This window comes from Pleurodeles waltl, chromosome 2_2 (assembly GCF_031143425.1).
Source record: "Pleurodeles waltl isolate 20211129_DDA chromosome 2_2, aPleWal1.hap1.20221129, whole genome shotgun sequence".
Lineage (NCBI taxonomy): Eukaryota > Metazoa > Chordata > Amphibia > Caudata > Salamandridae > Pleurodeles > Pleurodeles waltl.
This window is the reverse complement of record NC_090439.1, coordinates 990,645,556-990,670,780: the sequence shown is the minus strand read 5'-3', so window position 1 is coordinate 990,670,780 and position 25,225 is coordinate 990,645,556. Positions and strand designations below refer to the sequence as shown.

Sequence of the window (25,225 nt, the reverse complement as noted above, 5' to 3'; positions counted from 1 at the left end):
CATAGTAGCTAAGTCCCTTCCAAAAGGTATGGGAACCTCGTTCTTCCATGCTTGATAATGTAGAACATCGATTTTCTGTTGCCGTTCTGATAAAACTGCTCAACTTGCCAGTCTCATGAGGAGTGATTGTAGGCCTAGTCACATGGCCTGTGGCTTCAAGATATTGATACAGAGCATCTTTTCTTCATCTGAGCAGAGGTTTCTGGTAGACATTTCCTGCATGTGAGCTTCCCAGCTGTCCATGGATGCAGCCGAAGTTAGCCCTACTTCGTCTGATAAAGAATGGAATGGGAGGCCTGCATGGAGACGTGTTGGTAATCACCACCATAGCTGTGCCTGCTTCAGCCATCTCGAGTCTTGGACAATATCATCCCATGAGTCATCCATTTGCTTCCATTGATTGTTTATTTGTTAGTGGACGGGTATCACCTGAAGCCTGCAAAAAAGGTAAAATGCTTACACAGGATGATATCGGCCCAAAAAGACTTATGTTGCCTGTCCGACACTGACTTCTTGGCAGACAGGAGTGTTTGCCATGGCTTGGAGCTCCATCACTCTGTCGGCCTTCCCAAATGTATATCCAGTGCTGATCCCAAAAACGTAGGCGCTGTCAGGGGTTCCAAAGAGGACTCGCTGGTGTTTAGTGGTCATCTTAACCTGTACAACAGACTGATGCACGTAGCAGCAGGATCCTTTTCCTCTCTCCTTGAAGGAGCCTTGATGAGTGTCATCCATATGAGGGAGACAGCAAATGGAACTAGGTGAACATCCAGCATGCTGATATAAGGATAAATGGATGCACTTTGAATAGATAGCGCTCCTGAACCACTGAAAAGCAGGGATATTTCCTGTGCTTTCAGTGTTTAGGAACATAGAAATACACATCCTAAAGCTCCAAGAAGGATGCATTATCTCCTTCCTGGAGCATCTGGAGGACATCTTGCACTGCTATCATGTAAACAGACCATTTCTTCAGGAAGTTGTTCAGCTCCCTAATGTCTAGAATTGATCCACCGATCCGTTTCCTTCTTTACCAAAACAAATCTCAAATAAATCTTTGGTTTCTCTGAGATCTCGGGAATGTCTCTCTTAAGGAGACAAGCCTATTAATGTAGCTTCCTCAAGTGAAGAAGATGTTCCTTCTTGGATGAGCAGATAGGTGGTTTCTGTGCCAACTCTAATGTATGTCCTCAGTGTACAATTTGCTGCATTCACTGGTTTGATGTTATGGACTCCCATATGGGGGCAAAAAGGTAAATGATTCCCCGAACCTGCTGAGAAAGATTGCATGGGGGCAGCTGCAGAGAATCAAACTCTATTTTGATGCACCTGGGTGTGCGATTGAGAGGCTCTCCTCTTCCGTCCTTTGGAACTGTCACACCCTTGTGTTTGGTTCATTTTACATGAATATCCCTTGTCATATGTGAGCTGTTGTGGTGGATAAAAGTAGATTCTGACCATCATGCTGACTGAAAGCACACCTGTCTGAGTCCATTAAAATGGCTGAGCAGGGAAGTCAATACTGTAAAAAATCTAAGGGATTTTGCCGTATCTGTGTCTGCCTTAATGTTCAGTAGAGCATTATGCAAGCATTTCTGAGACAGGTTCATGAAATGGCAAGTCCTGAATCATTACTTGGACCTCTGGACAAAAAGCTGTAGACATCAGCCATGTCTGCTCCTTCTGGCTCGCGGAAGCCTACATTGGATACATCCATTGGTGCATCGCCGACAGCTGGAGATGTTTACTCTCTCCTTGACGATTGCCTTATCTTCAGGGATGAGGTTGATCAGCTGCGAAACATCATACCACATCTGACAGTCAGAACAGCTCAAGAGGGCAGAGGTGTGGCCGAAACTGTGATTAAGGATGTTTCAAACAAGGTGGATGTGCTACTAGAACACTGCTATTGAGGACTGAGACCATTTTAACACTGTCTACAGCTATTTAAAGTTACTGGGGTTTCCCAGTTAGAAGATGGAGAATGAATCAAGCAGGTTAATATATGAAAGACCCAATGTCTAAGTCTGGGTCCAAAAAGGAGGGACAATCAATCAATAGACAGAAGCAAACTGCACAGTGCTCTTATCTGGACTATTGTACATATGAACAAAAGTTGATGCATGTAACTTCAGATAACATGCTGCAACACCACAGATAGTTATTTGCTTGTCATTGCTTGAACAGTTAATGCTGATGTAATCACAGTCTATAAATTATAACATGGACGATGTTTTACTGGGGACAAATGCAAGTTGAACCCTTGGTCTTGAAATGGTGTAACACAGTTTCAACTTTGCTGTATTATTCACAAATAGCAGTGGTAGCTGTGGTTCACATATTCTCTTAGCATAATAAATATGAGACATTTTTCATGTATTAAATTGTATTAGGATGATGATGCATTTGGGTTCAGATGGTTGACTTTCATTAGTGACTTGAATCAAGCAATTAGAGTAAGAAATAAACAGCATTCTATACTATCTGAACACTTTTATATGCAGGGTGTTATTGTTTCTTTTTATTGTTGGTCTAACACAAAGAAGGCCTTCTGGTAAAACAAGTCATAACCTAAAAAAATCTTTTGAGACTTAAAATTCAAGTGCATACTGACCTTTTTCGTCTGATGCGTCGCTTAGTTTCCGGTGGTGAATATGTCGGCTGTATGAATTCAGCATGGTGATGTAGCCACAAAAATGTTGTAAGTCTACTTTCTCTCGTAATCGTCTTAAAGATTGATGAACACCCATATTCAAGTTAGAAAAATCTGGGATGTAAACACAGCATGTTTAGGTAAGAGGACCACTCTGTACTGACTTAAGATTTTCCACACAAGAAGTAAACTTCCCTTATTTTTAGAAAATAAACCAGAAGGGTCTGACAAACACCTTTTATTTTTTTTTAAAGGAAGGAGGTTTAGTTAGAAGTTGCCCTTTGGAAACATCTGAACAAATAACTACTATCTAATGCAGAGGTGTACAATTTATGGGATGGGTTTTCGATCACAGGGTCAGATTTGCCACATTACCATAAACTTTGTTAAGGAGCTGCTCATACACAAATTGTACCTAAACCCCGCTTTTGTGAATATATTGTAATCCTAGTCTGCAGCTGACAATCCATGGACTTGTTACATAATCCTACTTAGTGTCAATTATTTTCAATGTAGTATCTGCAGAGTTCAATAAAACATATGCAATGTGAATACAGATTATGATGCTAAGACTCATATATACTTTTTTAGCACGGGGCGTAGGACAAAACACCTATAAAACAAAGTTGCAATACTAATGTACCACACTAAAACAGGTAGACGTGAAAGGTTTAGAAAACACAAAAATTATATTAAAGATTAAATTAAACATTATCTTTAAAGGCATGATGTACTATTCCCATCTGCAATTCTCACACCAACAACGTGCAAATAAAAATAAAATTTGCAATGGAACCTATTAACTAATAGGTGTCATTACAAATTTTATATTTGCATGGGGTCTCAAACTTACCTCCTTAATGAATGCCTAACAAATAATTAGCCAGTTCGCTACTTGAGACCCTCCGCTATTCGCTCTGAAAGCAGGGACCCTACCTTTCCTTTCTTCTTTGCAAATCAGGTACCCCCCACCTTTGGATATCTGATAATGGTTTGTGACAGAAATTCCTGTCATAAATCATTAATACATCCCTTTCAGAAGCACAAATAGAGTTGCAAAAGTCATTTTACAAGTCTGAACATATCGCCAAGAGGTGGAAGTTGGCTTCTAAATGTCTAATTACATCTCTAGTTGTGCCCATCATATCCTGAGTTGGTAACAAAAAAGAAAGACTTGGCCCAATTGATGCCAACCCAACACTTTTCCAAAACTGTGTTAGGTAGCCATGACAGTCCCTAAGCTATTAGTGCTTCACACATCCTTAATAAATAACAGTATTTCATCTGTGTACAGATAGATTTTGTGCAAAGCTCCTGTCACGGGAATGCCCCACTGCTGTACCTCTTTTCTTATCTTGACAATAAAGGGTTCAACTACAGCAGCAAACAGCAGTATATATTCTTAGGACAACCCTGACAAGTCTCTCTGCTGACATAAGGGCTGATGCTAGTTTCCCAGTGTATACTTTGGCTTGAGGGTTCGCATATAATAAAGAAATCGATCTGATCATGCTTCTTCCTAAAATAAATTTCGTAAGAACCTGGAATAAATGTTGCCAACCTAATGACTCAAAGGCATTTTACAGGTCGAGAGCTCGCAGTTTAGTGTGTATTTTACAAACCTTAATAAAGTAAAGGGAGAGTTGAGGCTCTTGGTAGCCACCTACAGAAAAGCAAGGACATTATACCCTGGTCAGTGATTAAATGCTTGCCAGTGATAGAGTAGATTGAGTTTTTGGACAACTAGTGATGCATTTATGTTTTTTTGACAGGGCCTGAAGCCATGTGGAGATTCTCCAAATGTAGAATAGAACTACATGAACTTATGCAGATGGAGAATTGCAACTGTTTTTCCAAGACTTTAAGTAAGAACAGGACATCATAAATAGGTTTGATCTAATAACGTCTCTTTTACGGAGGAGTTAACCTAGGCCTGTAAATATGAATTTTGAATGGACCTGGACCAAAAGAAGTAGTCATGCATTTTTTTTACAACTACTGATGGGCACAGGCCCCATTCACAGATTCATAACGATTTTAATACTTCTCTGGCATAATCTACAGAAACTGATTTACATTTAAACAATTCTCAGTTAGAAGGCACATTTACTTTGAAATCCAACTTTACATAGTCTCTTTTATCCATCTTCAGGTGATCAAAGATTGAATTTGCAATATTATTGACTCTGGCGGTAAACAAGTGCTGTATGTTATTATAACACTGTGGATTTCAGAATCAACTTTTGGCACCAATCAGATGTATCAAGAATAGGTCTTGAAAATGTATCCGAGATTGTTCCTACTGGTGACAATATTAGAAGTGAAGAGATACTATGTGCACTACTTGTACTCCTTTTTTATTTGCCAGCAAAACTGTCAGACTTGCCTTTGAATTGTTCCTCTGTCAGCATGCTGATATTTAAACAGCTGAGATTTTCTCATTCTCATGTCAGATGCAAACTATCCATTGGATTTACTACCTAATTAGATTATCCTCTGTATCTTTTGAGTTAAGCTGCCAGGAATGCCTTCTAATATCTCCCGATAATTCTCAGTGCTCATGGAAGGATCTAACTAATGAGACCTTTTTAAGTTTGTGCACTCACAAAAGTAAAACTGTATCATGCTTGAGATTCCTAAGACTGCTATGCTCACAAACCAAGTTCAATTTTTTGCCCTGCAGTTTATTAAAGAAACAGGAAAGATGGAAGCTGATTGCAACATAATATATCCAACACAAATTCTCAGCATAATACTGATCCGGTTTATTTTATCTACTACAGGCAACACAGGCTGTGCTTCTTACTGTGCATGAGGCAATTTAACAACCTAAACGGAGTAACTGTCAGAGAAGCAAAGCTGTCCCATAAATGGAAGTCACCCACTACATCTATCTTACAGCATCAATTTAAGGAGACTATCAAGAACCAAAGGAAGTAAAAAAAAACTTTAAAAACTGTCAACTGACAGATTATGGTGATCACTATTCAAATCATCAAATTAATAAATGGTACATTTCACTGGAATATTATCAAATGAGGCAAATGTTTATAGGTTCCATTTCTGTATTTTGACATTATACAAGTGCTATACCACCCACCATATTAGCCTGCTTGCATGTTCATATTAAGAAGATTATATCCATCACATAAAGTTGAAAAAAAACAGAGGAAAGGTCCAGAGAGGTCATCAAGCCTTGGTCCATTTAAAGCAAACCAGCCCTTAACTACAAACAAACTAGATCAGCAAAGTCAACCTAGTGACCATTAGTAACAATGAATGTAGGTGAAGAGGTAAAATGAACCTAGCTGTAGTTGGGGTTGACAACCATCTCTCAGCGAATCTTGAAAATCTAGTTAGGAGCTGGTTAATTAGGAGTTTGATAGTTAAAGAAAATATGTATGTAGCGACACAATTTTACATGGAAAAGTATGTCAATAACATGCAGCTTTGATATAGTAAGTTTGACTACTGCTAAAATGAGAGTTGACTGATAACTGTGGCCTTGCAAACAGTTGAAGTCATCGAAATAGTTAACGCCATTGTCTCCTTACCAGTTTATTACCTATTCCAATTACTCAATAATGGTTCAGAGCTAGAGCTGGCAATTAAAGGCATCTTCTGATCATCAAGAGTTGATGGAGATACCAACATAAGCAAATTTGTTGCAGTCACAGCAATATTTTAACACAGACTTCTGTCTAATATGGTATGTGACTCTGTATAAATATACTACAAAATATTGAGATTCCCTGGTCACTGGATAATGTTGCGATTGTACTGTGCAGTAGTTTATGGGCAGGCGCATCAAGAGGACATCATTTGTGCATTCTGAACCATAGCTAGAGCAAAATCACGTTTTAATTGAGTGCAAATGTGCAGAGAAAGTTAAAGGTAAGCTTTGAGCTGAGGCGCTCTCAGTCTGTGACTGAAAATGTCTGTGTGCTGTGCCAATTTTAAAAGTATTGGAACTCAGGGAAGTCTCCCCTGCCTCTCATCCCATGTGCTGGGAGCCGACAGATAGCTCGTACATTCTGAACACAGCAAGAGATTTATGTGGGTCCAAACACAAGTAGGATACTGGGAACCCAAACAACGAGAACTGCAAAAAGTCTTCCCCACATATCAAAAGAAAGAAATGTGCACCACAGTCATACTGCACATATGCATTGAGCAAACACCTCAAAATAATGTACACTGTTAAATTATGAACTAGGATGACTAGTGTATTTATTAAATTGATGATCACACATTTACAACATTTATCCCAACATATTCCGGAATAAAAACAAAATATGGCTGACATACAAAATAGCTGACAAGTTCTCTTTTTTCTTTTTTGTTTTAGCAAAAATACACTATAATTCAGGACAAACATTTTATTGAGAAAAAAACCCTTAAATGTTCAAAGAATACTGTTGAATGAGAGACATAAATAATAAAAAAAACACATCTACCTCCTTGAAGTTCTGCTTCATCAAACGGAAAAGGAACATAAACGGTTTCCCCCATGCCATACAAGCCGTGTCCCTAAATGTCAAAAATAAAAACACACATTTATGGATTTGTTGTGTTTAAAACAAAACGTAATGTGCTAAATCATGTAATCAGTGAACTGAATTACCCTAGTGTAGCATTTTCAGGAGGATTAAATGTTTAAATGTTTAAACATAAAGGTTGGTTGGTTCACGGTTATCTGCTTTCACATAGAAACATGTCCATCATGGACGCATAATTCACATAGTAAATAAAATTCCTTAATTTATAAAATATGTGCAAGTTATACCAATACATTAGAGTAGTTTGGGAAAGTTTGAGCTTCAAATGTGTGACTTATACACAACTAAATATATACCAGGGAAGTGATCCAGGAGGAACCAAGGGCAAGCAATGCAAATGATGAGCAATACCTGCAAACAAGAAAAACCTATAGCATCCTTACGATTCAAAGAACAGGGCTGAATCAGGAGCCATACATGGCAAAAGTGAGGGACCAAATGGCAAATGTATTTATTAGTATGGCCTAAAAGAAATCCCTCATATCTATATAAATACTTTTTCTCAACTAAAATGCAACGCTCTCAGGCCATTTTCAGCACTAACTTGATCTCCTAAAATTTTATGAAAGGTGCTTGGTCAAGTTGTGCAAGTATGTGCCCCATTCCCACCTGCACAGCCTAATCGTTTCTACTGGCACAAGTTGCCCCTTGAATACAATCCTGTTTGCTGGATGCAAAGTAGCAATACAGACAATAACATTTTCTTATGGACCTCAGGTTTAGGTCTTTTTACTTCAGCACTTCACAGGACACCATGACCAGTATTCCTTCCCCCACTCTCATCCAAGGTCACAGTCATTCACAAATTGTTAGCTTACCTGATAAGACAGATTTTTCTCGAGGGAGAAAGTTGTCTTGTTTATTATAAATATGATTCTACACACCTTTTTTAAGATGTCCAATAGCTCCACAAAAGTGAAGTTTCTGTTGAGATTCTGAAGCATAGAGTGTAATACTATCAATCTCTTCTTCAGTGAAAATGTACGTAACATGCTACAAAGCCAAATTCAACATCAAGAGGGGAAAAAGGAAACAAATACAAGGCAGCAGGCTTAGTTTCCATCTGTGCAGCAGGTGTCTGATACAACATCTCTACATCCATCTGGACCACCTCAGAGCTGCCCCAGTTTAGGCAAATGTTCATGATGTACCTCTATGAAGAGCACAGTGCAGTAACAGTATACATCTGCTCCCAGAACCTAGCTAACTCTGACGGAATCCTTGCCTTTGACACTGTACAGCGCTCAGCTGCCTTTTGGCTAGGTTTGCAAAGTACAAATACCACATGCATACAATAGCAAAGATCATGACTAAATAAAATACTGCAGTCACCAATCGAAAATGATGTGGCTCAATTTTAAAACAATGTAAAAGACATTTCCCTTTTCCCCATTTTTATAAGTGTTATAAGTTTGGTTTAAACTATGTCTTAAAACTCCAGCTCGCTACAAATTAGGTTATACATTCCTCAATATATTAGCAAACTAATTAACATCACTTTCTCTTCAGATAATCAAGAATCAATTAGATGCAATTAAACCTACCCCATGCACTCACATGGCCTCAGCGCTTGAGCAGCGTGCCAGCAAAAGCCCAGTTGTTCTGCAAGTTGCCATTCAAAGGCTCTCTATACTTAGAGATCACAGAGATGTGTCGGTTAATCCTACTTTCTCATAAAATGCCTAAACCAGAAAAACCTAAACCACAGCAATGCTGCACACAAATAAACAACATAATGTCAACTTAAAAGCTATAAAATATTTAAAAAGTAATATGCAGAGGGAAAAAATGCATTAAAAAAGAGCAATCTAATTTGAAATAAATCAAACATTAAAAAATACTAAAAAGTCCATTGATTGGAATATATCAAGACCTAAATAAATCAGAAAACAAAAAATGAAAAATGCAATCATATTACAATATAAAAAGTAAACACAATGCAGAAAAACCCAGATTAAAAATATATATATGTCTTTAAAGATCTTTGTTAAGGTCAAGAGAGAGACAGAAAAACAATAAACAGATGGGTTAGCCATCAGATTTTGGGAATTTGGAGGGTAACAAATACCATGATATCCTGACACACCTTTTTACCCACTCACCAGTAAAATGATGGACATTGGTTTAAAGAGTATGAAGCACGTGTTAAAGTTAAAACAATACTTACTATAAAGTGCTTCTATACAGAATTTTAAGAGGTGGTGGAGCCTCTAACAGTGTGCATAGTCCACAATAGGAGACCAGGCCACTGCATATAGTGATTGTACTGTCTGACTGAATCAGACAAACTACAGCTATGTGAGGGTCACATACATTAAAGGGGCCGGCCCTCTTTAGCAGTGAGTGTTTGTGAAATAGTTTTAATGAAGAACATGTACTACAGTCATTTGAATAATGTGTGAATGAGGGAGAGTGAGATACAGAAAGTGAGACACACAAGGGGTGTCCGCAGACACCTAAGTTCTGATATAACACAAAAAAATATTGTGCGGCAGCAGCCATGAAGGCCATTACCTCCAGCCAGTTAACACATCATGCTCCAGGAAGCATTCCCAATAGTTCCTACCGTTGGTCTTCAGTTACATCCAAAAACTGTAGAAACCAAAAAGGCACTTGAAATACATGTTTCTATTGCAGTGGGCTTTGGCTCTGTCAGGAGTATTTCTCGTTCACCTCATGTTATTAGTTATTGGTTGTATTACTGCATCTTCTATGGAGTGCTTGCATTCCAATGACTAAGAGACTATGGGCCAGATGCACAAAGAATAGGATTAGCGATTTCCAAACAGCAATTTTATCCGAATTGCTATTTGGAAATCTCTATCCTGTATGTACGTAACTTTTTGTTTCATACTTACAATTCCTAGTGGGTTGCAAACAGACCTACCTAATAAATATTTAAAGAGGTAGGTTGCAGTTTGCGACCGTTAGGAATGCCTGCCATCACAGGGATGGTGGCCTGCTGAGACCACCATGTCTGAGATTGCTTTTGAATAAAGTTTTTGTTTTTGGTTCAAATGCAACTAATTTTTCTTTACAAAAAAAAAAAAAAAAAACAGGGATGTGTTTCAAGAAAGAAAGCAAACTTTTTGTTTTCAGTTTTTAAGAGCAGGCATTGGTCTGTTGGACCACTGCCTGCTCTCAAAAAATATTTTTCCAACATTCACAAAGGGGAAGGAGTCCCATATCGACACCTTCCTATTTGTGCAAGCATTACCACCAACTACGTTGGTGGTAAAATATGAAGGTTTGCAACAGCATTTTGGTCGCTAAACAATGATACATAGCACTACAAATCACTATTTGGAATGGATGCCCCAAACCCACCCCTTCCAATCAGCGATTTCTACACCCAAACTGCGATTCTGGGGTTTCGTAGTTTGGATTTTTGTACATCAGGAAAAGCATTTTTGCCATCGCAATTGGCCCAATTTTGCGAATCAAGCCACTTGCAACAGTAAAAATGCTTTGTATATATGGCCCTATATTACATTCCAAAAGATAAATGAATCATCACTCATTGAATTATTTATTTCCAAGATGTATTGTACACAGAAAGCAATCTCAGTTTTGTTTTTTTATTACAGCAGCCTTTTGTTAAAGTACAAGCTACTTGTAACGGTAACGAAATATCTGGTAGAGACATATTCTAGTTGCAGATTCCTTACCTTAGAATTTTACCCCAGGAGTCAGACTGGATCCGGAGATTTTTCTTCGAGCAATACACTTGCGCGTCGGTAGGTGGTGTTGGTCGACTCCGCAGGCGTCGTGGGCATCGTGGTCGCCGTGATGACGTCGGGAGTAGTACATAGACGCGCCCTCATGCAGTGACGTCAGTTTCTTTTAACGACTTTCCACACCAGAGCCGAGAGCCGCTAAGAACACTGAGACTGGTGCGCCAGAGCTACGGACCTGAAAGGGGGAATCCCTGAACCTAGTTCACAAGTGGGGAGGATAATGGAGTGGGAGGAAATAAATGGGTGGGCAGTAAGGAATCTGCAACTAGAATATGTCTCTACCAGATATTTTGTTACCGAAGGTAAGTAACTTGTACATCTGATAGAGACTTCTAGTTGCAGATTCCTTACCTTAGAATAGATACCCAAGCAATGCCATCCTCGGTGGTGGGTTGCGAACCAAGATCATACTAGAAAGTCCTGCAGGACCGAAAGACCAAGGTAGCTGTTCCGACGGACCTGACTATCCAGGCAGTAATGCTTAGCAAACGTGTGCAGGAATGCCCGCGTAGCTGCCTGACAGATATCCAGGACAGGAACTCCGCGTGCTAATGCAGTGGAAGCAGCACTTGCTCTGGTAGAATGAGCACGCAAACCTTCAGGAGGTTGCTCTTTAAGCCAAGGTGTAGCACAGTTTGATGCAAAGAAGCACCCATCGCGAGATGGTATGCTTTTGCACCGCCTTCCCTTTCTTCGCACCCACATAGCCAACAAAGGGTCGATCGTCCACCTGGAAATCTTTAGTATGATTGAGGTAGAATGCCAACGATCTTTTTGGGTCCAGACGGTGGAGTTTCTCCTCCTCATGGGAAGGATGTGGGGGTGCGTAGAAGGTAGGCAAAGTGATGGACTGGCCTACATGAAATAGTGTAACCACCTTAGGAAGGAAGGAAGCTCTAGTGCATAACATCACTTTGTCAGGGTATACAGACAATGATGGAGGCTTTGAAGAAAGGGTCTAGAGCTCACTCACCCTGCGAGCGGAGGTGATAGCGACCAGAAAGACAGTTTTGACTGTGAGGAGCTGCAAGGGACAATTATGCATTGGCTCAAAGGGAGTACACATTAAATAAGTAAGTACAAGATTGAGGTCCCACTAAGGCATGATAAATGGAGTGGGAGGAAATAAATGGGTGAGCCCTTTAAAGAACCTACTCACAATAGGAGATTTAAATAGGAGATTTAAACAGTGAGGGCTGAAAGGTAGCTTAAGAAAAGCGGAAATGGCAGATAAATACCCTTTAAGGGTGCCCAAAGCAGAGCCCTGCTGGGCTAAAGAAAGAATGAACAGAAGAACCTCTGATAGATGGGCAGAAAGGGGGTCAACAGATTTGTTGGTGTACCATGCCACAAATTTATTCCAACGACAGGCGTATACAGTTTTAGTCGATGGACGCCTGGCTGCCAAGATAACATTACAGACTTCGGGTGGAAGGTCAAATGCCGTCAACTGTTACTGCCCAATCTCCACGCATGAAGGCGGAGGTTGGACAAGTTCGGGTGGAGCACCGTCTCCTGCTGCTGCGACAGAAGATCCGCCTGAAGAGGCAGTCTGAGTGGATGATAGATGGACATGCTCAATAGCTTTGGACCACACACTCTTCGAGCCCAGTCCGGAGCCACCAAGATAACTTGGGCCCGGTCGTACTTGATTTTCTTGAGAACTCTGGGCAGAAGAGGGATAGGCGGGAAGGCGTAAAGGAGGTTGGAGCTCCACTCAAGACGAAAAGCGTCTCCGAGCGAGTGTCGCCTTGAAAACTCCAAAGCGCAAAACAGCTGACATAGCGCGTTCTCTGCGGAGGCGAACAGATCTAACCACGGCTCTCCCCCATTTGTGAAAGAGACCTTGAGCTATCTCCGGATGGAGACACCATTTGTGATCGACTGTGCGTCAACGGCTGAGTTTGTCTGCGTTGAGAGGGCCCGCCATATGTTGAACCATGAGGGTAATGCCCTGATGTTCCAGCCATGTCCAGAGGCACAGTGCCTCCTGACAAAGGGTCCAGGGCCCAACCCCGCCTTGTTTGTTGGAGTACCACATGGGGGTAGTGTTGTTCATGAACACCTGCACCACTTTCCCTTTTTGAGAGAGGGAAGGAATGCTTTTAACGCAAGCCTGATAGCCCGGAGCTCCAGCATATTTATGTGGAGTCCCGACTCCGCCGGAGAACAGAGGCTTCTGATCTCCGCCTCCCCATGTGGCCGCCCCAACCTAGAAGTGACGCATCTGTCACTATAGAGAGATCTGGTTGGGGAAGGGAGAGGGCTCTGCCGTTGATCCAATTTGGATTCGAAAGCCCCCACTGCAGGTCTTTCGCAGTCCCCTCCGAGATCTGGACCATGTCAGATAGATTCCCCTGATGCTGCGCCCACTGGAACTTCAGGTCCCACTGCACAGCCCGCATATGCCATCTGGCATGTGTTACCAGCAGGATGCAGGAGGCCATGAGGCCCAGCAGCCTCAGAGTCAGTCTCACCGAAACCCAAGACCGAGCCTGAAAGATTGGAATCATAGCTTGAAGGTCTTAGACTCGCTTATTGGGACGATAAGCCCGAAATTGCACTGTGTCCAGAACAGCTCCAATGAAAGGGAGCTTCTGAGAGGGAGTCAGGTGTGACTTCGGCACGTTTATAGTGAACCACAGCTGGTGCAGGAGGTTCGCCGTAGCCTGAAGGTGGTAGACGACTGTCTGGGGCAAAGGCGCCTTCAACAGCCAGTCGTCGAGGGAGGGGAAGACGGAGACCCCTAACCTGCGCAGATGAGCTGCAACCACCGACATCACTTTCGTGAACACCCAAGGGGCGCTGGTAAGGCCGAAAGGGAGCACGATAAACTGAAAGAGCTTTTGACCTACCACGAATCGCAGGTAACGTCTGTGGGCAGGCAGGATGGGGATGTGGAAATAGGCGTCCTGCAAGTCCAACGCTACCATCCAGTCTCCTGGGTCCAAGGCAGAAAGAACCTGAGGCAGGGTGAGCATTTTGAATTTCTCCTTCTTGAGGAAGTAGTTCAGGTCCCGAAGGTCTAGGATAGGGCGTAAGCCCTTGTCCTTCTTTGGAATCAGAAAGTAGCGGGAATAACAACCACGACCTACTTCTGGCACAGGGACCCTTTCTATAGTTCCCTTGGCCAAGAGAGACGTGACTTCCTGGCGGAGAAGCACCAAATTATCCTCCGGAAGATGATGGAAGGATAGTGGCATGTGTGGTGGTGCAGATTCGAAAGGGGAATAGCCTTTCCAAATGATCTGCAAAACCCACCCGTCCGTGGTGATATGTTCCCAGTGGGGCAGGTGATGGTGGATCCTGCCACTAACTGGATGGGAGTGAGGGGACGGACTAGGAGGGTTTGGAGGCTGCAGCGGGGGCACGGGTGGGCTGGACAGACCTCTGGTTCCCTGTCCCACGGCCACGTGGGATTCCGCGTCCCCAGCCACACATAGGCTGTCCAGTGTGCGTGGCACGGTGGCTGGGTAGAGGACGCGACAGGGCACCCCTTCCGTGGCCACAAAATGAACAAAAAGCAGACTGTGGTGGGCGTGTGGCGGCGGAAAGGCCAAGGGACCGAGCCGTAGCCCGGGAATCCTTGAATCTCTCCAAGGCCGAGTCCGCTTTGTCTCCAAAGAGACGTGTGTCATCAAAGGGCATGTCCATGATTGACTGTTGGACATGCCCCGAGAAGCCAGAAGTGTGTAACCAGGCGTGGCGCCGTAAGGCCACTTTCGTTGCAACCGATCTGCCCAGAGAGTCGTATCCAGCCCACAACAGATAGTGAACTTTGCCGCGTCTCTCCCATCTTTCACTGCGTGGGAGACGATAGCACAGGCCTCCTCCGGTATCTGCGGAAGGACTTGCGCAACCGTAGCCCACAGGGAGTGGGTATACCAGCCCAAAAGACACGCGGTGTTCACAGACCGCAGTGCGAGGCTGGAGGAAGGAAACAACTTCTTGCCAAATTGTTCCAGCCTTTTGGATTCCCCATCAGGGGGTGCAGAAGGGAACGCGCAAAAGAAGAGGAAGCCTGGATTACAAGACTCTCAGGCGTAGGATGTTGGGACAGGAACTTTGGGTCATTTGGCACGGGCCGATGGCGGCGAGCGATAGTCCTGTTCACAGGAGCCCCTGTGTTGGGTTTGGACCATGTATCTAAAAGGACATCATTGAATGGGAGAAGGGGTTCCGAAGTAGAAGCCCCAGGCTGAAGCACCTCTGTCAGGGGATTAGACCTCACTTCCACAGTAGGTAGCTCAAGGCCAAGGACCTCAGCCGCCCTACTAACCACCATGCTGTAAGTAGCTCCCTCTGCCGTAGCCACAGTAGGAGGAGACAGCATGCCAGCGTCAGGAGAAGTATCCAGACCACTGGCTTCGCCCAAGTCCTGTGCCCAGTCCATAGCAGGGACATCCTGGTATTCATAGGGTCCAGGGACCCCTCCAATTCCTTCCCGTATTCGTACCCATAGGAAAAAGGGTCTGAATCCAACCTCGGGCGAATAGGGCCCATGAAGCCGCTCTGACTTCGAGTCGCCGGGGATAAGAATTGGGTCGACGTCGATAGTGGGCGCTACTGACGTCGGGAGCATCGCCAATCGACCTGTCACCCGGGAAGGTCTCGAAGGTGCGACCGGCGTCGGTGCGGATCCGCGCACAGAACCTGAAGGCCCCTCAGCCGAACCCCTTGGGTCCAAAGGCGCTGTATCGGGGTCGGCCCGCCCAAAGATGAGGCGCATGGCCTCGTAAAACTCCTTAAGTTGGGCGGGGGTCGCTCCGGCATCTCGGGGAAGCGCAGAGTCGACCGAGACGCAGGCTCCAAGGACGGAGGCCTAGTGTGTGGAAGCTCATCCCGCATCGTGCCGGCCGAGCGACGGGGTGAAGTCGGAGAACAATCGGACTTCTTCGACTTCTTCTTACCTTGACCCGAGGACTTCGAAGAAGACGAGTGGTGGTGACTCCGCGACCGATCTCGAGACCTTCCTCTTGAGCGAGACCGGGACCTACGCAGAGTTGAGTGCCAGGCTACCATTAGCTTTAGGGACCGCTCCCTCAAAGCTTTCGGATGCCTGGCCTGACACTCGGAGCACGACTTCGGGTCGTGGTCGTGCTCGAGGCACCACAGACAAACGCGATGAGGATCCGTCGCCGACATCGTCCGATGGCAGTCCTCACAAGGCTTGAACCCGGTCTTCGGGGACATCTCGATGCACCAAAGTTGTACACCAAAAACTTCGACAAAACGGTAGAATTCGGCCAAAATTAGCCTACCTCTCTCCGGATCAGCGCGTGGTGCGGAAAGAAAAGAACTGACGTCACTGCGCGAGGGCGGCGTCTATGTACTACTCCCGACGTCATCACGGCGACCACGACGCCCAGGGGGTCGACCGACGCCACTTACTGACGCCTGGGGAAAAATTCTACGGTAAGGAATCTGCAACTAGAAGTCTCTATCAGATTATTTATTCAGGACTGAAAATGTAAACAAGATCTAATCATTTTGACAATGCTTTTTGGCATATACAGTGGAAAAGTAGCTATTATAAAGTACATTGTGAGCAACCTGAAGGTCAAACAAAAGTAACCTATCTCTGCTGTCCAGCCTTTTCTTTAGAACAGTGGTTCTTAACTTTTGACATCTGTGAACTCCCCTTAATCATTACTGAAACCTGAGGACCCTCATTGAATTATTACTGAAATCCAGGGAACCCCACTGAGTCATTTCTTGAAGCCAAGGACCCCAGCTTAAGCATTTTCGATTATCTGAACCACAAAAAAATACACAAAAAATACAGAAACAAGTATTCATCAAACAAATACACAACTGTGAAGAACAAGTTACTTACTTTTGGTAACGCCTTATTTGGTAGAGACATAGACTAGCCACAGATTCCTTACCTTAGAATGCTCCCCAGACGCCAGACTGGATTGGGAAAAAAAACTTTTCAGCAGTACCTCTGCGCGTCAGTAGAGGACACCGTGCGACTCCGTATCGGCGTCATCCACCGGATGTCGATGGAGTCCAAATAATCCCTCCTCCGACGCACTGATGTCAGTTTCTTCTGTGACTAGAATCCGCGCAACAACACAGACCCACCATAGAAACTGGCAATGGAGCAGTATGCCAACAAGAGAGAGAGACGCAAATTTGAGTTACAATTACTAAATCGAAATGCATGGTAAGATAATACCAAGAAAAGGATACTGAGGTAAGATAAAATAGTTTGCAAAACTGGGAGGATGGGTGGGCCGGTAAGGAATCTGCAGCTAGTTTGTCTCTACCAGATAAGGCATTAACAAAGTAACTTTGTAACTTGTTCATCTGATAGAGACAACTAGCCGCAGATTCCTTACCTTAGAATTAGATGCCAAAGCAATATCAACCCAGATGGTGGGTCTGTGAACATATCCTACCCAAGTCTCACATATAAGCAACTGGTCCAACTGAAGGCAGAGTAGTCCAGTCATGTGAGAGACAAATGTGAGAAAGAACATGCATCTTACCAGAACAGCAGTGGAAAGACCCACAGAACGTGTTAAGAAGACATAAAATGCCATGGGAAGTGGAGCAAATGGCAATGAAAAATGAATCTGTCTGTAGGCAACAAGCAATAGGAAAATAAACATGTACAGCCCTAAGGTGGGAGCTGTACTGTTGAAGAGCTGAGAACTAAGGTAAAACACCACCACAACAGTCACTGAGATAATAGGGATGGAACACCTAAAAAGGGTGATACACAGAGGACATGAAAAGAGGAGGAGTGATGCCTGCATACTGCCTGAATCAGGATGTGGAGGCAAAACAAGCAAGAAGCAGAAAACTCAACGTTGGTAGGGAGAGTAACTCGAAAGACAGAGTGCACACCTCCAGGAACACAAAAGGAGAACCTATAGAGAGGTGTAACAGAACTGTAATACACATAGAAATGGTTGATAGGGGACACAAAAGGCATGCCATATGCAGGACATGTGATTGAGAGATTAGGAGATCGGAAGAGATATATGCCGAAAATCCCACACGCACACAGAGATGTAATGACATGGATGTGTTCGTGCATAGCTATCTATAGATATGTATAGAGTCTAGCGAGACACATAGGTAGATATAAATATAGAGAAGTAGACCTATGAAAAAAATATATATGTATACATATAGATATATACATGTAATATATAGAAAGAAACGCCTTAGCAAATGGCAACACAGAAGCAAATAAAAGAGGGGAGAGAGAGAAAATCACACCCCTCAAGGAAGAAAAAGCCAGCCAAACAGGAAAACCAATGCTAGAGGTCTAAACACCTAAAAGAGGCTGGTAGAACAACATGCTGTCAGAAAACAACAGTAACTTTGTGGAATATGAAACAAGGTTAACACCAGGCAGAAAATCCCCGCAGGAGAAGACGCCAACCATAGAAAGACCAAGATAATGGCAATGATATGTTCAGCAGACAGGAAAAAAAAGAAAGAACCTGAGGGAAAAAGGGAAAAGTCACAGAATGACAAAACCTGCATAAAAGAAAGCGGTCCAATATGTGAACCGATTAATAAAATATCCAGAAGTGTAAGGTATAGTTGATGTTGACTCCCAGAATGGGATTTGAACACTGGACCTTCAGGAGTGTGCAAGGTCAAATGCAAGAATATATACATAAGGAAATGCCTTCCTTGGCATGGTTACCCCCTGACGTTTTGCCTTTTGTTGATGCCAGTTATGATTGAAAGTGTGCTGGGAACCTGCTAACCAGGCCCCAGCACCAGTGTTCTTTCCCTAAACTGTACCTTTGGTCCCACAATTGGCACAGCCCTGGCACACAGATAAGTCCCTTGTAACTGGTACCCCTGGTACCAAGGGCCCTGTTGGCAGGGAAAGTCTCTAAGGGCTGCAGCATGTCTTAAGCCACCCTGGGGACCCCTCGTTCAGCACATGCACACTGCCTCACAGCGTGTGTGTGCTGGTGGAGAGAAAATGACTACGTCGACATGGCACTCCCCCCTCAGTGCCTTGCCCACCTCACACTGCCTGTGGCATAGGTGTCACCCCTCTAGCAGGCCTTACAGCCCTAAGGCAGGGTGCACTATACCACAGGTGAGGGCATATGTGTATGAGCACTATGCCCCTACAGTGTCTAAGCAAAACCTTAGACATTGTAAGTGCAGGGTAGCCATAAAGAGTATATGTCTGGGAGTTTGTCAAACATGAACTCCACAATTCCATAATGGCTACACTGAAATCTGGGAAGTTTGGTATCAAACATCTCAGCACAATAAATGCACACTGATGCCAGTGTGGGATTTATTGTAAAATACACCCAGGGGCATCTTAGAGATGCCGCCTGAATACCAGTCCGACTCCTAGTGCTAGGCTGATCAGTTTCTGCCAGCCTTTCCACAACCAGACGAGTTTCTGGCCACATGGGGTGAGTGCCTTTGTCACTCTGTGGCCAGGAACAAAGCCTGTACTGGGTGGAGGTGCTTCTCACCTCCCCCTGCAGGAACTGTAACACCTGACCTCATGCCTCATGGCTCATGCCTTTTGTTACAGCATCCCAGGGCATCCCAGCAAGTGAAGATGCCCGCCCCTCCGGCCACTGCCCCCACTTTTGGCGGCAAGGCTGGAGGAGATAATGAGGAAAACAAGGAGGAGCTACCCACCAGTCAGGACAGCCCCTAAGGTGCCCTGAGCTGAGGTGATTCCCCCAATAAGAATAGGGATGTGACCCCTCCCCTCAGGGAGGAGGCACAAAGAGGGTGTAGCTACCCTCCAGGACAGTAGCCATTGGCTACTGCCCTCCTGACCTAAAAACACCCCTAAATTTAGTATTTAGGGGCGACCCAGGAAATCAGATTCCTGCAACCTACACAAAGAAGGACTGCTGACCTGAAAGCCCTGCAGTGACTACGGAGATGACAACTGACATGGCTCCAGCTCTACTGGCCTGTCTCCAGTCTCAAAGAACCTGCACAGTGACGCATCTGACAGGGACCAGCGACCTCTGAGGACTCAGAGGACTGCCCTGAAACTGGAGGATCAAGAAACTCCAGAGAACCGAGGCACTGTTCACCAACAACAACATTTTTGCAACAAAGAAACAACTTTCAAAGAACTCTCCCTTCCCGCCGGGAGCGTGAGACTTCTCACTCTGCACCCGACGCCCCCGGCTCGAGCTCCAGAGAACAAACACTGCAGAGAGGACTCCCAGGCAACTGTGACGACGTGAGTAACCTGAGTCGACCCCCTTAACCCCCACAGCGACGCCTGCAAAAAGGATCCAGAGGCTCCCCCTGACCGTGACTGCCTGGTAACAAGGAACCCGACACCTGGACCAAGCACTACACCCGCAGACCCAAGGACAAAGAGGAGCCAACCTCCAGTACAGGAGTGACCAGCAGGTGGTCCTCTTCCTAGCCCAGTCGGTGGCTAGCCCGAGAAGCCCCCCTGTGCTCTGCCTGCATAGCTTAAGTGACCCCTCGGTCCCTCCATTGCTTCCTATAGCAAACCCGACGACAACTTTGCACACTGCACCCGGCCACCCCTGTGCCACTGAGAGTGTGTTTTGTGTGCCTGTTTGTGCCCCCTCCCCCCCCCCCCCCCCCCCAGTGCTCTACAAAACCCCCCTGGTCTGCTCGCCGAGGACACAGGTACTTACCTGAACCGGAGCATTTATTGCCTGTGTGTGTACAACAAATGCTTAACACTACCCTCTGATAAGCCTACTGCTCGGCCATACTACCACAAAATAGAGCATTAGAATTATCTAATTGTGCCACTATGAACCTCTAAGGGGAACCCTTGGACTCAGAGCACACTATCTCTCACTTTGAGATAGTATATACAGAGCCAACATCCTACACTATACTAGTGGGCAATAGCTGTAAGCAACAAAACAATATGTACTTAGAGAGAATTAAATGTCCGACAGAAGGAGGAGACATGACTACCTTTGTGCAGAAGTCATAGAAAGGATTGAGCAAGTGCGAGGACTCGAATCCTACACATTAAATGCCGGAAAACAGCAGTCAAATAATGACCAAGGTCACACATAAGGGGAAAGAAACCCAAGGGGGAGAAACCATAAAGGCATAGGGACGGAAACATGAGGGCAAGGCTATCATTCTTGAATAAAGACAAGAACCCCTACACAGATGGAAGAAGCCCTGAACCTACACAAAGCAGGCCAGGGGAAGTAAAAATGGGAGACAAGCTGACATCGTGGAAAAACGGAAGCAGCATGAAAAAAAAAACCAGCATGAATAGGGGGGGGTCAGTAAGTGCCCGCTTGCATTAAAATTAACAATGTCCCTGGGACTTGGCTCACCTGGGGGTTTCAGAATTACGAAGCCCATTGCGAATTTGCGGCAACATTTTTGTTTTTAAAAAAATGCTTTTTTCTAAGGGGTTAGGGTGTACGTACCATGGCGCCTTTCCTTTATTCTTAACCTTTTTTCTGAGTCTCGGCTGAAGCCGAATCCCAAGATGGCTGCCAACACTTCCTTGCTGAAGTGTTGGCAGCCAATCAGATCTCAGCACAAGATCAGGAGGGATTGCAAATCCTTTGCATCCATATATATATCTATATATCTATAGATATATATATATATATGGAAAATGTCACTTACCCAGTGTACATCATTTCGTGGCATGAGACGCTGCAGATTCACATGCTGTGCATTATCCTGCCATCTAGTGTTGGGCTCGGAGTGTTACAAGTTGTTTTTCTTCGAAGAACTCTTTTCGAGTCACGAGACCGAGGGACTCCTCCCTTTCGGCTCCATTGCGCATGAGCGTCGACTCCATCTTAGATGGTTTTCCCCGCAGAGGGTGAGGTAGGAGTTGTGTATATAGTAAAAAGTGCCCATGCAATGGAGTGAGTATGTATGTACATAATGTGTATACAAATAGTATATATTTACAAATTTACAAATGTACAAGTTTCATCAACTTATAACGGCTACAGGCTCCCAGGGAGGCGGGAGGGCGCATGTGAATCTGCAGCGTCTCATGCCAAGAACAGATGTACACTGGGTAAGTGACATTTTCCGTTCGATGGCATGCTGTGCATAGACTAGTAAGCAGTTATCTCCCCAAAAGCGGTGGCTTAGCCTGTAGGAGTTGAAGTTGTCTGAAATAATGTTCGTAATACAGCCTGTCCTACTGTGGCTTGTTGTGTTGTTAACACATCTACACAGTAATGTTTTTTGAATGTATGAGGCGTAGACCATGTGGCTGCATTACAGATTTCTGTCATAGGTATATTTCTTAGAAAGGCCATTGTGGCGCCTTTCTTCCTAGTTGAGTGCGCCTTTGGCGTAATAGGCAGATCTCTTTTTGCTTTAATATAGCAGGTCTGAATCCATTTCACTATCCATCTGGCAATGCCTTGTTTGGATATTGGATTTCCTGCATGTTTTTGGAAGGCTACAAACATTTGTTTTGTCTTGCAAAATTGTTTTGTTCTATCAATGTAATACATTAGTGCTCTTTTGATGTCTAACGTATGTAAGGCTCTCTCAGCTACTGAGTCTGGTTGTGGAAAAAAGACTGGGAGTTCCACTGTTTGGTTTAGGTGGAACGGTGATATAACTTTTGGTAAGAATTTTGGATTTGTACGGAGAACCACTTTATGTTTATGTATTTGTATAAAGGGTTCTTGTATAGTGAATGCTTGTATTTCACTTACTCTTCTAAGAGATGTGATAGCTATTAGGAAGGCTACTTTCCAAGTTAAGTATTGCATCTCACAAGAGTGCATGGGTTCAAATGGTGGACCCATGAGTCGTGTTAATACAATATTGAGGTTCCACGAGGGAACTGGTGGTGTTCTCGGGGGTATGATTCTTTTTAAACCTTCCATAAATGCTTTGATGACTGGGATTCTAAAGAGTGATGTTGATGTGTAATCTGCAGATAGGCAGATATTGCTGTGAGATGTATTTTGATAGAAGAAAATGCTAGTTTTGATTTTTGTAAGTATAATAAATAGCTTACAAAGTTTTTTGCAGAAGCATGTAGTGGTTGAATTTGATTATTATGGCAGTAATAAACAAATCTTTTCCATTTGTTTGCGTAACAATGTCTTGTAGTAGGTTTCCTAGCTTGCTTAATGACCTCCATACATTCTTGTGTAAGGTCTAAATGTCTAAACTCTAAGACTTCAGGAGACAGATTGCTAGATTGAGCGATGCTGGATTCGGGTGTCTGATCTGCTGTTTGTGTTGAGTTAACAGATCTGGTGTGTTTGGTAGTTTGATATGAGGTACTACTGACCGGTCCAGTAATGTTGTATACCATGGTTGGCGAACCCAGGTTGGTGCTATTAGTATTAGTTTGAGTTTGTTTTGACTCAATTTGTTTACCAGATAAGGAAGGAGTGGGAGAGGGGGAAAAGCGTAGGCAAATATCCATGACCAACTCATCCATAACGCATTGCCTTTGGACTGGGGGTGTTGGGATACCTGGAAGCTAAGTTTTGGCATTTTGCGTTTTCTTTTGTTGCGAATAGGTCTATTTCTGGTGTTCCCCAGCGTAGAAAGTAAGTTTGTAGTATCTGGGGATGGATTTCCCATTTGTGTGTCTGTTGGTGAGCTCGACTGAGATTGTCGGCCAACTGGTTTTGAATCCCTGGGATGTATTGTGCTATTAGGCGAATGTGATTGTTAATCGCCCAATGCCAAATCTTCTGTGCTAAGAGACAGAGTTGTGATGAGTGTGTCCCTCCTTGTTTGTTTAAGTAATACATTGTTGTCATGTTGTCTGTTTTGACAAGAATGTGTTTGTGGACTATTAGCGGTTGAAATGCTTTCAATGATAGAAAAACTGCTAACAGCTCTAAATGATTTATATGCAGTTGCCTTTGTTGAACGTCCCATTGTCCCTGTATACTGTGCTGGTTGAGGTGTGCTCCCCACCCCCATCATGGAAGCATCTGTTGTGATCACGTATTGAGGCACTGGGTCTTGGAATGGCCGCCCTTGGTTTAAATTTATAGGATTCCACCATTGAAGCGAGAAGTGTGTTTGGCGGTCGATCAACACTAGATCTTGAAGTTGACCCTGTGCTTGTGTCCATTGTGTTGCTAGGCACTGTTGTAAGGGCCGCATGTGTAGTCTTGCGTTTGGGACAATGGCTATGCATGAAGACATCATGCCTAGGAGTTTCATTACAAACCTCACTTGATAGTGTTGGTTTGGGTACATGTTTAGTATTACATTTTGGAAGGCTTGTACCCTTTTGGACTTGGAGTGGCAATCCCCTTTTGTGTGTTGATTGTTTCTCAACATTGTTGTATTTGACACGGTTGTAGATGTGATTTTTGGTAGTTTATAGAGAACCCTAGTTTGTGAAGGGTTTCTATGACGTATTTTGTGTGTAGAAGACACTGTTGCAGAGTGCTGGTTTTTATTAACCAATCGTCTAAGTAAGGGAATACGTGCATGTGCTGTCTCCTGATGTGAGCGGCTACTACTGCAAGGCATTTTGTGAATACCCTTGGGGCTGTTGTTATGCCGAATGGTAACACTTTGAATTGGTAATGCACGCCTTAGATTACAAACCTCAAGTATTTCCTGTGGGAAGGATGTATGGGTATGTGGAAATAAGCATCCTTAAGATCTAATGTTGACATGTAGTCCTGTTGTTTGAGCAAGGGAATCACGTCTTGAAGTGTCACCATGTGAAAGTGATCTGATTTGATGTAAAGATTCAGTGTTCTGAGGTCTAATATGTGTCTCAGTGTTTTGTCCTTTTTTGGAATTAGGAAATACAGGAGTAAACACCTGTTCCTTTTTGATGGTTGGATACTAGTTCTATTGCTTCTTTTTGTAACAATGCTTGGACTTCTAGTTGTAACAGGTCTAAGTGTTGTTTGGACATATTGTGTGCTCTTGGAGGCACATCTGGTGGCAAATGTAGGAATTCTATGCAATAACCATGTTGGATAATAGCTAGGACCCACGCGTCTGTAGTTATGTGTTCCCAGTTGTGGTAATAATCTGTAAGTCTCCCCCCCACTGGTGTTGTGTGGTGGGGGTTTGTGACATTGAAGTCACTGTTTGGTTTGTGGGGTTTTTGGGCTCTGGAATTTCCCTCTTGTTTTAGGGAACTGTCCACCCCTATACTGTCCTCGAAAACCTCCTCTCTGATACCGGCCCTGATATGTGGGTCTGACATGTGAGGTGGAAGGCTCTGTGGTTTGGGCCCGAAACCCCCCTCTAAAGTGCGGCTTCCTAAAAGTGCCTCTGCTCTGTGGGGAGTAGAGCGCGCCCATGGCTTTGGCCGTGTCCGTGTC

General features: G+C 44.0%; 1 protein-coding gene across 1 annotated transcript in view; it reads right to left on the bottom strand.

Annotated features, from left to right (window-relative positions):
* The window catches only part of FAM91A1 (family with sequence similarity 91 member A1), a 253,107-nt gene that overhangs the window by 54,381 nt on the left and 173,501 nt on the right, over positions 1–25,225 (bottom strand). Inside the window, exons 19-20 of the mRNA XM_069220714.1 lie at positions 7,111–7,183; positions 2,615–2,767 (exon numbers count right to left, since the gene is read on the bottom strand). Coding sequence (XP_069076815.1) covers positions 2,615–2,767; positions 7,111–7,183 — 226 coding nt within the window. The remainder of the gene's footprint in view (positions 1–2,614; positions 2,768–7,110; positions 7,184–25,225) is intronic.